Below are 15,719 nucleotides of genomic sequence, written 5' to 3'. Positions count from 1 at the left end.
TGATGTCTAGTTTTATGAAAAGTGACAGCCTCAGTGATGATCTTCACTCCTGGAAAATATTACATTTTAAGTGAGCAAACAATATGGAGCAGCAGAATTGCTCTTAAATACTGTTTGTGTTCCTTTGTGGCCTATTTACAGGGTCATCATCAACATACAAACCCCGTCTGTCAAAAGTTCGGTAAGGCCTTGTACTGCAGACACCCTCTTTGAAAAATGTGCAGTCTTTAAAACGCCAATGTAGGAAAAAGGAACCTGTCTGTGACGCCACTTTTTTAAATTTATTTATTTCTGCACTCTTATCATGAAATTCCCTTAATCTGAAGGCAATCCCCTGTTTTTGTTTTTTTTTGTTTTTGTTTTGTTTTTCTCATGAATCCATGATCTAGATGCCTTTTGGAGAAGTGCACAGTGTATTTGCTGCCATGCATCCAGCTCAACAACTTGTCTGCTGCCATAGCAACTGCGGAGGAGCACCGAGCAGCGCCGCCTGCTTGTGCAATGGATGTCACTCGTAGCAACGACCAATCAGAAGTTCCCATCCTTTTGTAGGAGCAGTGTGAAGATGGAGGGATGAAGTGGGTGGGCTTTCGGTATCATGCATCTGCCAGTAATAGGACACGCGGATCGTCAGTCTTCGTCATTCTCGCACGGGATTGGTCGAGGAGCTTTACTTTCCAATAATATAAACATGTCTACTGCTTGCCTGGCTTGAACCAAGGCGTACAAGAGACTATGCAGTTCTACATCAAACTGTATAAAAACTCTCATTATGTGTTTGCCCGTGTTGTAGCAGGGCCAAATCTTTATTATTGCTAGAGAATATGCACATAGCTGCACGTGCACGCGTGAGGAAACGAGGATACCCTGCTGCCGCTGCTGCAAGAAAGAGAGAGGGGACTCTGCCGTGCTTTCATCATTATAATCACCATCCTAAGTACTAGCTCTTAACATTTTGTTTTTCGGTGTTCAGGCGAGAAGTGACAAGAATATAGACCCCTCCTCTGCAGGGCGGAGCGTGCATTTTCATTTCGTATTTTGTATTTTTTTTATTATTTTTTTTTTTTCTACCCCTGTTCCCTGCTCTGACACGTCTGCACTGAGTGAGTGGCATTGGCACACTGTCAATCGCTCACTACCGCTACCATCAAACAACATAAAACACACACAGGCAGAGGCTGGAGCTCATAAATTTCAGCAGGGCAAGATATTTTTCGCGCATCGCCTTTATACAGCGTTGTATCCTAATTAATTTCTTTCCGCTGTGGCATTTTTTTTTTCTAAACAGAAATCTCAACTTTTTGTACATTTCATATTTTTATAGCCACATTTGGACACCTTATTCTGCAGATTGTGTTTTTTTTTTGGTTTTTTTTTTAACACTGTCAGCTGTCGCGGGAATCATTTCTGCACATTTATAGTTGGCAACACCTGCAAGCCTAAGATTGTTTTATTTGTTTACACGTTTCCACATTGGATATTTTTGTTGCCGGTGCTTCACGAGGAGGATTTGGACATTTTCGAGAGGAAATGCGCCGGGAATCCCATGAAGAGCGCTGATAAATGAGAGATCACCAAGGAGCGTTTCTGTCTGTATCAGCCGTCAGATCCCAGAGAAAAGACAGATTGGTATGAGGATTCGTGCGGGATACGATGGACCTTCAATTTTGACAAAGAAGTTTTGAGAAGAGGAAAAAAGATTTATGCGTTTTTCTACTAACATAGCCACGCGTTTTGGCACTTTGGAGGATCGCGCGTAAAAACAGCGAGAGGACAGCGAGAACTTGGACACAAGATTTACGCTAAAACACCACTGCTATCGTCTTCATTTTAAAAAAGAAATCGTGTGTGCTCCTATATCGCTGAGAAATCACACAGTCGTGTAACCCTCTAGTCTGCGGTACATGTTGTAGCCGATTTCGTATATGAGTTTTTCAATTTGTGTGGCTCAGTGCACAGACTCTTTAGCGGCTACTATGGACGATCAAGCCCGGATCATGCAGTCGATCGCCGGTGTCAGTCTGGCCGGCCACTCGGTACAAGGAGGCATGGCACTGCCGCCTCCACATGGACACGATGGGACAGACGGAGACGGAAGAAAACAAGACATTGGTGACATTCTGCATCAAATAATGACCATAACTGATCAAAGTCTGGACGAGGCGCAAGCAAAGTTGGTTGATTTATATGTTTTATTAACTTCGCCCCACCAAAACGCTGAACGCATCATTATTGAGATGTGGCCCGCTTAACTGAACTCCCCAATGCATAACAATAGGCTGGAGTGGCTTTAATGATAATCTTACAGTGAGGTGTTTTTATTGCCTCGCAGAGCATTTTAACACGAGGAAGTTGTCACTGAGGGAACAACAGTATTTTATTTGAACAGCCAACGTGAACCTGAGTGAGGTTGTGTTGGACAAAAAGTTTGTGTGCACACGTCCTTTATAAATGTTCATACATCTGCAAAACTAGAACTGCTGTTAAAAAATACAATTCACGCCATTATACCCATTGTGTGAAGAAACTGCCATTGAAAGTAATATTCATAATGGATTATTATCATTTGCATTATTTTATATTATTTTCTTTTAACTTTGCAAATATAGTAGAAAATGCAAACTTTTGACAGACATGTGTAGGTTGGAATATTTCAAGGCATGATACAGTGATAACTAAACTTAGAACCTTAAATAATTATAATTATAATGTCTAATGTGATTTATCAGTGAACTTATTTCAATATTTTATTTTTTCTTATACTGAAACAGGAAACATGGACTGAACTGTCACAGAATGAAACCAGCACTCTTCAGCGTTCTCTGTGAAATCAAAGAAAAGACAGGTAAGATCTTTGTGTAAAAATATTATTGTTTGTCTATAAACTCAAAGAAAAATAGTACTGGAGACTCACCACAATAGCACACAGGTATTTTTTTTTTTTTTTTACCTCCCAGTGATCGGATGGCAGCCTGCATCCAGGTTACAGGGGACCTCTGCCCAAATTAATCAATCACGTTTTAAAATATGTCATTGCCCCATACAGAAAAAGTACGGTTGTCACGGTAATGTAGGTAGATTCTTTTTTCCACTGAAGATGCTCTTGTTTCTGGAGGAGTGTCTTTTCCAGCACTGGTTGCTTGGATTTAAACAGAAAGTGCGCTCCAGCTTTCACCCTCAGCACTCTGGCACAGAGCAGGATGGGGAAATCCCGCAGCATATGCTCTACATAGCTAAGATCACACAGAATTCATGCTTTATAACCTGACAACAATTGCCAAGGCTTTCCACAAATAAGGGGACTACGCTCTCAATCAACAATTAGATCTCAAATTCATGCAGACAGCTTTTCTACAAATGTGGATAGTTAACCCTAGTAAAATGCAAATCACAGAAACCGATTGTAGAAAATTATAATTTTGTTAAAATTTAAAATAGAAAAAAAGCATCAGGTCTGTGGTATTTTCACAACCAGAGTCTAAAAGTCTTCATGTGCGTGCACACGTATACACACATATATGAGCGGCAGTTGAAATATAGGTGATATTTTTGTGTTATATAACTAATAGCTCAAACTTTGGCATATTATTTTTTTTCTAAGTCACCTTTGTCCAGACAGATCAATGTTTCTACACTTATTACACAATGTTTAAGTGACATACAATAAACAGCATCCCTTTTATTTCTTAAATTAAGACATAATAGATTTTTAGTAACAATAGTTTTTTTTTTTTTTTTTTTGTATATACCATGTTTTATTATGTCCTGTATTTTATATTCTTGAAAGTAAAACAAAGTGCTTTTGAAATAGATGGCTTATTATCAAAACTGCTGTACGTCACTATTTATTTTCCAAGTGGATATTTCTCAGTCAAAGAAAAATAACAATATAGGAAAAACAAAAACAATTGAGGGAACCCGATGCCTTGTCAGATTTGTGACCTTTGTGCAGTTTATGGGGAAATTAGCTTGGAGGAGATCATAAAAGTTTATGAACTTCCTCAACACAGGTGGCGTCCACAGGGGCAGGCAGAGAGTCCACAGTCTGTAGCCGAGGTGTTCTGCTATGTTTATTTAGTTCAGACAATAAAAGAGCTAGAGCAAGAAAAGCAGAAGACACACATCACACAAAGTTCCAGCTTTGATGTGAAAGCATTGCTGAGTTTGTAGAATGTGGAAAGAAATATTTAGATAGGTGATTTTAATTTGAAACTTGGGTTATATTAGGTAACTCTTCAAGTTCCTTTAATCAGACGCGTTTGTGTGTGGAAACTTATGATGGCTCTGGTTTGAATGTTTCTGTGTCTCAGGTTTAAAAAGGCACTCAAAGTATCATAAAAACGTAAGCGAAAATGACAGATCATTTTAAATTAATATGCATACACGTACGTCTGTGAGAGATTATACGTGCCTGGGAAGTAGTGTGTGTAAGAAAGAGAGGAGATATAGGAGGAGAGGGAGAACAAGCTTTTGTGTGTGTGTGTGTGTGTGTGTGTGTGTGTGTGTGTGTGTGTGTGTGTGTGTGTGTGTGTGTGTGTGTGTGTGTGTGTGTGTGTGTGTGTGTGTTTTTGTGTGTGTGCGTGTGTGCATGGTTAACCTGTGGTTTAGAGTCACAGCCTCCCCCTCTTAGCCATTGACAGAGCTCAGCTGGTCTGGTGGCCTTGTTGACCGGCCTGTTTTTCCAGCACACAGTGAGCCTTTCACTGGTTCCTGAAGCATCATTCACAGGGCTTTCTCTTGGCCCTTTCATGTCTGTTCACATTGCACATGGGACTGCTGTCTTTTAGCCATGCAACCCACCACTGGCTGAAAATGACTTTTAATAATACATTTGAAAGCGGTCCAAGAATCATCAGTGTAATTACTGTGTGCATGTATCATGTTATCAGGGATTGTCGAGTGTGCAGATGAATAGTGAGACTAAGGTCTGGCTTTGTATTATTCTGTGATCAAGGTAGTGAGAATGATTTTAAATGAGATTTTCTAGGTTTTTGAAAAAAGAGCGGTAATAAAGTTACATTTTCTAGTAATAGCGAGACATTTTGAAGACTTTTCAGGGTGTTTAGAAGTTTATGGCACTCTTCTAACTGTTATTGTAGAGCTATGGCATATTTCTGCATTGCTAATGCCCTAGAAGTATTAATTCACTTTGATATGCTAATTAGAGAGCATTATGCAAGAAATGAGATTAAGTGGCAGCATGAAGTCATTTGCCTGTCACTAAATTGAGTGTTTTTAGCAGGAGGCTTTTTTTTTTTTCTCCCCCCAAATTTTCTTGGTTTTGCATTTAGATAAGCTAAATGTGAGATCCGGTTGGCAAGTGTTGTTCTTTGTCCATCAGTGTGGGATGTGTTTCTTTTGGTACGAACATAAAAATTGGCGGTTCAAATTCTCTCGTATTTCTAACTGTCTCAGGACAAAGGATACATTCACAGTGTACCTTTTTCTCTGCAGGCTGCATGAGAAGACAATGAATGCATTGAGTGAAAATTTTTGTGTGATGAGATGAGTTTAACAGTTATTCCTATGTGCTGGGTTTGTTTTATCCTGCTGGCTACTCCCTTGTCTTGCTCTCATGCTTGGAAGAGAGGCTCGCAGCAGCAGCGGGAGCGGCAAGAATAACAAAGGTGAAAGATTACCTCCATATGGTATTTCTGACCAGCAAAAGAGAGGTTCTGTAGCAAGACTCCTCTTTGATGTGAGGTTTAATCAATAGAAAGAGATTACAGAAAACTATTACAGGCTAAATCATGGAGTGCTACAGAGAGGCTTAGCCCTCTCCACAGCTCTCTCAGCTGCATGGCGCGTCTTTTGGCTGCGTATTGACTTGTTGTTTTCCTGACCTTTGACTCATCAGGTTCAGAAACGAGGGGGGGGGGGGGGTCTGGAGAGGTAGGAAAGGGAGGGGAGAGAATGTGGCAGATTCTGGCTGATAAATGCTGCGATCCAGTCTTTAGAGCAGTGGATTAGGGAGGGACTACACTCACAGGTCGAGCCAGTGTCGCCGTTTTGTTGCACATATTTCATTTGGCTTCTGAAAAAGCTCAACATTCCACCCTGTATAGTGTTCAGCTAAGAAGGACTGCGCTAACTAAATACAGTTCAGGATGAGCCTGTAATTAACCACATGCAAGGCACACTAAAAGCATTACCTGGAGTAAATAGAGTTAGGACAGAGGTAAGCATTTTTTAAATCTACAGGGAACAATAATTTCAATGTTCCCTGACAAAGTTAATGAGCCTTCTCTTTCCAATTGGGTTAATATTATTAATACTAATCTATTATCATTATTATTGGAATTATTATTATTATTATCATCATTGCAGCTGCAGCTGAAATAAAAGGATCCTACTTACAAGCTAGGAAACTAAAATATATTTACTGTGTATTTTTACTTTTATTTTACTACCTTGTGGGTTTTTCTTCATCCTGAAAAAGCTCCAGTAAATGCATGACAGAGAACAGAAAGCTATTCAGCAGCAGAGACAATTGACTTTGGCTGCTTTTTGTCTCAGAGAGCCCCAGTGATGCGGCTGCAGTGACTAGATAGTGTTGTGTCGAATGGCTCTTGCACAGCTGGGTTCCTGACTGTCTCAATAGAAGGGCCACTAGTGCTTCCTCCTCTAAAGCACGAGGGGGACCGGGGAAGATGTGGCTATTATCTAAGTAGCTCCCAAATACCGTCCATTTCCCCATCAGCAAAGATGAAAAGAAGGAGAGCCAGACAAAAAGAGCAGAGGAAAAAAATAAAAACGAGAGTGTACATATCAGTTTCATTTGGAAGGGTAAAAGGCTTTTGTTTTGTGGAGAGAGATGCCTCTGCAGCGGTGCTGGCTGGTGTCTGCACGTACGGCGCCTCAGATCTGCTTTTTTTTTTGTACAATGATCCAATGCTGTCCCTCCATCTGCACACGCGAGCACCCATCTTGCACATGTCTCCCTCTCTCCCCCTCTATCGCTCCAAGCGTTTTCTGCGGGCTCCTGCACGATCAACAGCTCATAATTGTTTTTTGCACATACGTTATGCAAATGAGTCTTTATGGCAACTGGCATAACAATTAGCATCCTCCAACAATATTTTAGTAGGTTAATTGCAAAATTTCTGAATTGTACATCTGAGTTGTTAATTAGGCATGACAGAGGTGGTGAAATAGTTATCTTCAGGCAGTGGCAGCCAGCAGAGGCTGCTTTGGATGCAAAAAGGAAGGATTGATTGAAATTAGTTTACAGCAGTAGGAGCGTGCCTGTTGGAAACTCTTTTCTCTCTTTGCGGCATTTGTTTTTTGCTGAATGTAAAAATAACAATAAACCTGAAGCAGACAGGAGGAAGGTGGGACAAATTATGACCTCTGTAGAAATAGATTGCCCCTTTTATGTTGATTTGAATAAATATTTGATGTAAATATAAATAGATGTGTCATGTTGACGTGAGTTGGTAAGTTTTCATGCATGTGTGGTCTTGAACCAGATTTTACTTTTGCAAAAGTTGCATTATGAAGTTTTCACTATTTCAAAATGGACAAATTCACAGGTAATTTTTTTTACTTGTAAAAGTAGTCAACAAATATGTTAATAAAATACACATTTGTAAAAAATGTGTTTATTTCTAACGTGCCCGTGATTATGAAACCTCATATTATACATATTGTACATATTTTTTTCTTAATACTTTTGAAGTAGAGTGAATCTTACTTATTCTTTTACCTTTAACTTGTATTTATTTACATCCAAAAATTGGAAACCACATAGACTTTTTTTCCACATGAACTTTTCTCTGAGTCTCCTGTGTCATGATGTTCATTACGGTGTCACTCGATGGCTGAATCCATGTAATGCCATAGAGCTGGTTATTAGTGTAAAAAGGGTTAGAGTGAAAGACTGGTGCAAAGCAAGTCCTCTCTCAGTAATGACTCCGCTATTTATAGGTCCCTATTTCATTAGCTCTAGTGTTTCAGGGAAGAGTTTTCCTCATGGGACAATAGACACCATGATGTTCATTTACTCTGTACACATTACATGTGGACAACTAAATGACCTATCAGTTGTGAGTGCAGGAACACTGAAAACAATCCTTTTAAGACTGCTTTTGAGTGTGTGGAGGTGTTACTCCTACAGGTGATGGGATTCTGTCGCTAAAGTTATAAAAGAATTGAAGGCTGACGTCGGTAAATGTACACATTTTAAATCTCATTTGTTATGTTTTGACAGTGTAGCTGTCTATTGCTTGTTACTTGAAAAAAGCAGTGATACATAATTGTCACCTTTGTTTTCTTTACACAAGATTGTTTTCCAAAAACAGAAAAAAAAAGTTAATCCGTGCTGTCTTTTCCTCATTTGCAAGCTTGAAAATGAAGCCCCTCTTCCCATTGTTCCAGATGCCATTGTTCCACGTTTCATACATTAGAATGATATATTGAAGGCAGAAATGGGAAAAAGACTGCAATGCAATGAAATTTTAATCAGCGTCTTCTGCTGCTTTAATAAGGCAAATAATTCTTATTGGCTGCTGTGTTAAGATTTCTAATATTTAATTCATAACAAACCTTGCATTATTCTGCTCTAGCCCTAAGACAAGCTCCACGCTGCTGCCTGTTAAAAGGCAACTATGGGGGGAAAGAAGATGTAAAAAGGAAGTGCACACTGAGCACTTTTCTTATCAGTTGTGGCATAAATCTTGATATTGCCAGTGAATTTAAATGTAAAATAATTTATAAAAAAGTGCGTTACTGTAGCTAATGAGGGAGAAACTGAGCTGCTGCTACTGCTGGTGTCAAAACATAAATACCTCTCTGTAATTTCATCTGCGGTCAGTAAAGTGCGGCCATTTGCTAAACAGACCATCCTTTTATTTTCTTAAGTCCTTCAAGTTCATTTTTGTGTCTGAAGTAATGGAAAGATGGCGAGGGGCCAGCAGCTTAGGTGCTGGCTCATGTTACAGTGAAACGGCGGGCCCTGTTTTCGTCTCCCGGTGAAATGGCTTAATTGGTGTCAGAGCCCCAGGGATAAAGGCCTCTTGCTCTGAAACACAGCCACACAGGCCCTGTCTTCCCTCAAACCAGGAGGAACGGCCGACGTCTGCTGGTGAATGAGGACTAAGCCGTGGCATAACAATACCAAATGATGTTTGGGATGACAGAAATTAATATGCACTTGCTCCCAGAAAGCTATGATTAATGACGGCGAGCAGGGGAATGCTGTCCCTCCTTTTGCTTCTCTTTGATAGGGATTGAAAAGTAAAAAAAAAAAAGAAAAAAAAAGCTGGTTTCTCCTCTCTTTAGAAAGTGGAGGTCATCCAGAGTACATTACTGCTATTCTTCTCCGGCTTTTTCCTCAAGCAGGAAGCAGGAAAGGACTTGGAATGAATTTTGGAATGATTCCCTCATATTGTGGGCCAGTGTATTGTCCCATGGCATGTGGCTCAAAGACAAGACAAGACACATACCTTTGCAAAGATGTTCATCTGCTGCTCATAATTTTAACTGAGAATTAAGAATCTGAACATCCCACTGATGATTAACATTTTTTGTAATCTGTGCAGGATCATTTGAAGTGATAATTTGTACTAAAAAAAGAAGCACCTCTGATTTTAATAATGGGGTTAATAACTGATGTGTCTCCTTTTTATATGGAATTTTATACACACCCATTGATTCAGAGCCAAACGTGTGAACAAAATGGTGGTGTGCTGTTGCCATGATAATGATCTGTATCTGTTGTGTCCTAGGAGGAGACACATGAATATTTAATTGTGTCTGCTAGAGAGATCCCCAGACCCTTCTGTTCATTTCTTACTTTCTCTAATGCGTTTCCACCCTCCCAGGTACTTCCTCTCTAAGTAATGGAGAATTAAAGCACGCGTTAAAATGATATAAATTGCAATGTCAGGGATTTCTAAGGACATTTGTCTCCGCACAATGTGGTTGAAAATTCAAATGGCAAGTTTTGACAACGGACATTCTGCTGACGCCGTGCATTTGCCTCACGTTGGCTCCTCAAATAAGCATTTCCTCTGTCAGGGTGATTGATATGTATTAAGCATGCACTTTTTACATCACAGTACTCTGCAAGATGATGTGGGTGCGAGGATATGAGTTTTAAACAGTGAATGAATTCCCCCCTCATATTGATCTATTTGTGTTGCCGGAGTGGCAGGTGCTATACGAAGACTGTGTCAGCTTTGATTGTTTGTGTCAGTGATCCGAGCCGACACTGAGCTCTCTTACTGTTCGTCACCTCACTTGCTTCCTCTTGATGAATGGCAGTGCACTGCACATATCCTCAAAAAAACCTCTATGCTGTCTCTCCAACCCTGTGAATCAACACCGGATCTCAGAGATTATTTATCACACCGAGATTTTTTTTTTTAATGCAGAATTGCAGCACATACCTAAAACATGTCCAGAGGGTTGCTTTTAGGTCTATTAATGCAATTAAGTAAAAGCTTTCTATGACTGGGAACATCAGTTGATGAGGGACAGGAGGTGTGGTTCCTCTCCTTCTTTAAATATTTAACTTTAGTTCTTAACCTGTGTGTGTGTGTGTGTGTGTGTGTGTGTGTGTGTGTGTGTGTGTGTGTGTGTGTGTGTGTGTGTGTGTGTGTGTGTGTGTGTGTGTGTGTGTGTGTGTGTGTGTGTGTGTGTGTGTGTGTTGGCAGGAATGCTAGGTTATGGTGTGAAGGTGAGCCTCTGTAAGTATGCAGAGCACGGCGGGCCTCGCACGGGTGCTGAAGGAGAGCATGGAGTGGCAGAGTTAATTTATTTAATGACTGAGCGTCTTATATCTCCCCAGCCCTGATTAGAATCCATGCTTGATGAGGGAAGCGATAGAGGGGTGTGCGCTGCCCCCAGGCCCTCGCACGTACGTTCACGGTTTTCTTTCTCCAGTGCCTATTTTCCCTTCCCCCCAATCCACTGTGGTTCGTAATAATAAAAAAAGAAAAAAAAAAAAGAAAAAGGAAGACAGAAAAAGGAAAAAGTGAGCGACCAAATAGGATAATTCCAACTTCTGTCTGTGGTGATATTTTGTGATTATGTCTGTACGTGTGATCATTTTGTTGTATACTGACAGCAAATGCAGAGCTCTGAGGCTGATTAAATGTGCGTGTTTGTTGTGTATGTATGTGTGTGTGTGTGTGTGTGTGTGTGTGTGTGTGTGTGTGTGTGTGTGTGTGTGTGTGTGTGTGTGTGTGTGTGTGTGTGTGTGTGTGTGTGGCATGCTCTGTGATAAAGACGAAGTGCCGTGGAGCTCTATGAACGTGGGAAAGCCAAACAGAGTGTGTCACTTTGGCAGCACGGGCTGTCAGCATTGGGGAGCTGCAGTTGTAAAAACCATGACCTTCCTCTTTGCCAGCATGTCTCTTGCAGAGCCAAAGCGCTGCCCTGTAGATCTGGGCTGGCTGTGGGAGGGAATACAAACACAGAGAAAGGACAGACAGTGGAAAAAAACGGTAAGAGCCATAATTGTGAAGAAAGGGGAGGGGGGGGGGGTGAAGTAATGAAATACTTCTTGGAGCTATCATGACTGAGAAGGTGAGGGAGGGAAAGCGAGAGGACTAGCAAAGAGGGGGAAAAATACTCCGCGGCTTCTAACATTTCCATGAGCCATCATCAGTAATGCCGCAGCAGCCTCACAAACCAGAAATTATTTCTTCAGGCGTCGCTGTCAAGTGTTATTCAAATAACACCAGCCTCACATTTGAATAACAGCCGACATTTTGAATTAATTAATCAGACAAGATAGTCTGGGCCTTTTCTCATTAGTCTACGGGTCAGGCTGGGGAAGATATATGCGCCGGTGATGATATACTTGTCTTTAATAGTGATTTATGGAGATTTTGGATTGTACTCGATTTGTCAAAGGACCCGGTAGCAGAAAAACAGAACAGTGTATATTTCATTACCTAATCTTTGATACGTTCCATGATGCTAAAAGATACAATCCTGTTGTTTAGATGCACAGGAAGCTCTTTTATATTCACTCTTTCTGAGTGAAGAGGTGCACACACACACACACACACACACACACACACACACACACACACACACACACACACACACACACACACACACACACACACACACACACACACACATATTTAATCTCCTCTCATACTGCAGACCTCTCCCATTTTACTTTTCCTATGCAATTAAGCGAGGGCTGTAAATTATAACTGTGCCGTACTTTAATTATCATGGTGTAAAAATAGAGTTCCTGTCTTTGAGAGGATTTCATTAACTTACTCAATATTCCATGTCAGCTCAGAGAATCACAAGATTTTAGAGAGGTCTGTGTTAAACATGCTCGGAATCAAGAGTGTGACTTACTTTGATGCTATTTACAATTACGAGAAGAGTAAAAACAAAATGATTAGGTTTACATGTAAATATGCAGTCTATTTTTTTTTTCATGGCTGCATTTGTGGATTCACCTCAGTGTAGCTTGTTTACCAGCTGGTGTGACATTTTTATTTTGGGTTCATGTGGGGAAGTGTGTAGGTCATGGAGGTGTAAATGAAAAAGTACATTTTTTAAAAAGAATAGCGAGTGTTAATGACGTGGTGTCACCTGCTTTATGGGGTGTTAGATATAAATGAGGACATTCAGTACACTTACAGCCATTTGTCTTTTTTTTTTTTTTTTAAATACACAGGTTTTAATTATCTAAAGTAGACATTCAGCACATGTTGTATGCATCTGTAATTTTTTTTTTTTTTATGCCAGACCATGTGTGTGTGTGTGTGTGTGTGTGTGTGTGTGTGTGTGTGTGTGTGTGTGTGTGTGTGTGTGTGTGTGTGTGTGTGTGTGTGTGTGTGTGTGTGTGTGTGTGTGTGTGTGTGTGTGTGTGTGTGTGTGTGTGTGTGTGTGTGAGAGTGTCAGGCAGCTACGAGCTGTTGCCATTCCGGTGAGCAGCCCACACACAAAATGCACCAACACCAGTGTGACAAAACATTCAAATAAATTGCTGTCAGGCTGCCGAAACACCAAGTGCAGCGATTTTTATCTGACATGTGGAAGACCCAGACATGCAGTCCTGACAAGTAACGCCGGAGCACCTGTGAGAGACGAGCGATAAAAATCAGGATGTGCCTGATCCTCGGCATAACAATACCTATCATTACTTGATATTATTACTCTTCTTTAAAAGAGAGCTCAAGATGGAAAGATCGTATGAACGTGGATAATAAATGATCTTAGCCTGTTGTTTGCATAGATGCACACAAATTTACGGTTCAATTGAATTATGCAATCTAAGGGCATATCAACAAGTATTAAACTGGCTTTTGTATTTACATAGAGCTGTTTATTGTTCAAAGAAATGTGCCGTGTTATTTGTCTGAACTGCAGCAGGTTCACTGTAAAAAGTCTAAAAGTTAGGGCATTTATTTTTTCTAGTCCAGCATCAATATTCACAAATGAGCACAATCAAATACATATCCACAATAGGAACATTTGGATCATTTAAATATACCTGTATGTTTACAGTTTTGCAATCTAAAAAATAATATATATATATATATATATATATATATATATATATTTTTTCAGATTGCAAAACTTCTTAAAAAAAAATAATTATAATTTGTGCCAAAACATCTGGAATGATAAATTCTGCTTTTTAGTTCTTGGCAGTTTAAATGTAATTTAGTGCAAAATCAACCTGCCTGATGACACTGATTTACTTTGTTTTCCTGTTCCAAGCAGCATGGAGGCACAGATAAATACTAAGAGAGTCTGTGTTGCTTCACTTATTTTCATTGAGTCTACACAATTGACTCAGTAATTCTTAAATCCAATTGAGAAGCATTAGAAAAAATGCTTTTTAGAAACTCAGAGACAAAGGACTCACTGTGGAATGTGCCATCCATTCTCTACTGTATTGTTATTTTCTCCCTTATAGGTTACTAATGAGGAATCGGCCCTCATTATGATTTTAAGGATGAGAGAGGAAAGCTTTTAATTAATGATATGTAAATGGTTCTGAATTGATTATGTTAGAATATCAAGAGAGATGGGTAGAAGCTGTGGTGTAATATATTTTAATTAAGAATTAATTAAAAATGATGGCAATTTTATAGAGGCTCACAGAAAATAGAAGAATTTATTCTCTGTCACAAGTAAATCAGCCCTTGATTAAATAAACAGACACATGCTGTATTCATTGAAGAATTATATTTATACTTTGCCAGAAAGAATTATCCCGATTATTAAAAAAAAAAAAAAAAAGGAATCAGTGCGGTATGTCAGTGGTCGACCACAAGCTGGGCTCTCTGGGGTTAATGGTGATTTATCTCATTCCTAATTCATGAGATCCTCCTGGTTTGTGTTAGGTGGATCAATAAAGCTGTGTTTCCTTTTTGAATTCAGTGTCTACAATTAGATTTGCAACGTGGAACACAATTATGAGTAAGACATGAATGTGTGTTTTCATCTCTTGTGGCAAGTGAATGTGCGCCCCCAAAAGATATCAGTCTGTTTATGAGCTAAAAAGATTTGTGTGAAAGAGATGACTTGTGACTAGACGTGGACCCTAGTTAACCTTTTTAATTGCTATCTGCTTTCTTTCATTCATTGTTCGGGGCGTAGGGAAACAGAAGACGTTAGGTGCATTAACGGTGTGCGCCACTATTAAAGGGAGCGAGGTCTTTGTTTTCTGCTAACGGTGGCATACATGCTCTGTGCTAAACTCCGCGATCAATGGCAGAGAGGCTGCTATCACAGCACTCAGAGCAGGCGTAGCTCAGGGGGGAGGGAAGGGGGGTCCCTGGTGGTTCATTTTGATTGGAGCGCGGAGTTTTGTGTTGAAAGGCGAGGGAGAGACAGGCTGTTGGAAGCAAATCCCCCCGGATCAGTTAGAGCTTTGCAACAAAAACACCTTGATATTCCTGGGAACATTTGCTTAGGAAAAAGAAAGAATTTAAATAAACGGGCAACGAGAGAACGAAATGATCTAAAGCATTTTTGATGGTTTGTGTGTTCAGAGAAAGCTTGTGTAGCTCAGGTTTAGAATTAATTTTGAAACCACTTTTCAAATCAAAGTGAAGCGCTGCAGTGTAAAAAAAAAAAAAAAAAGAAAAAAAAAAAAGAAATGAATGCACCTGTGTTTTTGGTTATGTTGTTTCACATTGAAAAAACAACAACAACAACCTTTTAAACAAATATAATGTACAGTAGGACGACGGTTGATTATACTATGGTTTGGTGAGCAGACAGAGGCGGTGTCTTAGCAGTATGTGTGGAAGGGAGGATGTGCTGCTTGAGATGGAGGGAGTGTTGAATGGATTATTAGCACAAGTCCACCCCATACCTGGTCACATGTAAACACTTCATGAACAGTTATGAGCACACATCAATTGTCTGTGAATACATGCACAAATACACATGATGTGCAAAGGGACACGTTCAGAAAAACACGCAGGGGCCCAGATGTGAGCATGCATGCATATATACAGTACAGTGCATGCACACCAATGGCTGGCAGAGCATCTTCTTTTTGACACCTGCAACTAGTTGCAATACATCACTGTCAGGATCGCTTTCTCAACCTATCCACATTTGCGCGTTAGTTATCCGCGGAGGCCTTCGTCAAAAAGTTGAGCAGTGTTGACACCAGCTCCCTAGTGGGAACAGAAAAGGTGAAGTTGTGCTGGGAGGTGCCATGGCGGGTGTCATTGCCGGCTGTGCTCCCTGCACCCAACAACATTGTAATGACAACTGAAGGG

At 40.1% G+C, this 15,719-nt stretch overlaps 1 protein-coding gene across 5 annotated transcripts in view; it reads left to right on the top strand.

The window, feature by feature from the left end:
* Positions 1 to 750: 750 nt before the first annotated feature.
* The window catches only part of pbx3b (pre-B-cell leukemia homeobox 3b), a 58,647-nt gene continuing 43,678 nt past the window's right edge, over positions 751 to 15,719 (top strand). For 3 of the 5 annotated variants that reach the window (XM_069699672.1, XM_069699671.1, XM_069699670.1), the window contains exons 1-2: positions 753 to 2,173; positions 2,772 to 2,845. In XM_069699672.1, coding sequence (XP_069555773.1) covers positions 1,926 to 2,173; positions 2,772 to 2,845 — 322 coding nt within the window. In that variant the 5' untranslated portion in view covers positions 753 to 1,925. Of the gene's footprint in view, positions 2,174 to 2,771; positions 2,846 to 15,719 lie in introns of all 5 variants that reach the window. The other 2 variants (XM_069699669.1, XM_069699668.1) reach the window with 1 other exon arrangement.

The sequence above is a fragment of the Brachyistius frenatus genome, unplaced genomic scaffold (genome assembly GCF_029030835.1).
Source record: "Brachyistius frenatus isolate BFR_SWC_R1_liver_20210118 unplaced genomic scaffold, ASM2903083v1 Contig_31, whole genome shotgun sequence".
Lineage (NCBI taxonomy): Eukaryota > Metazoa > Chordata > Actinopteri > Embiotocidae > Brachyistius > Brachyistius frenatus.
The sequence above is the reverse complement of the archived record's forward strand: the minus strand, read 5'-3'. Positions and strand labels throughout refer to the sequence as shown.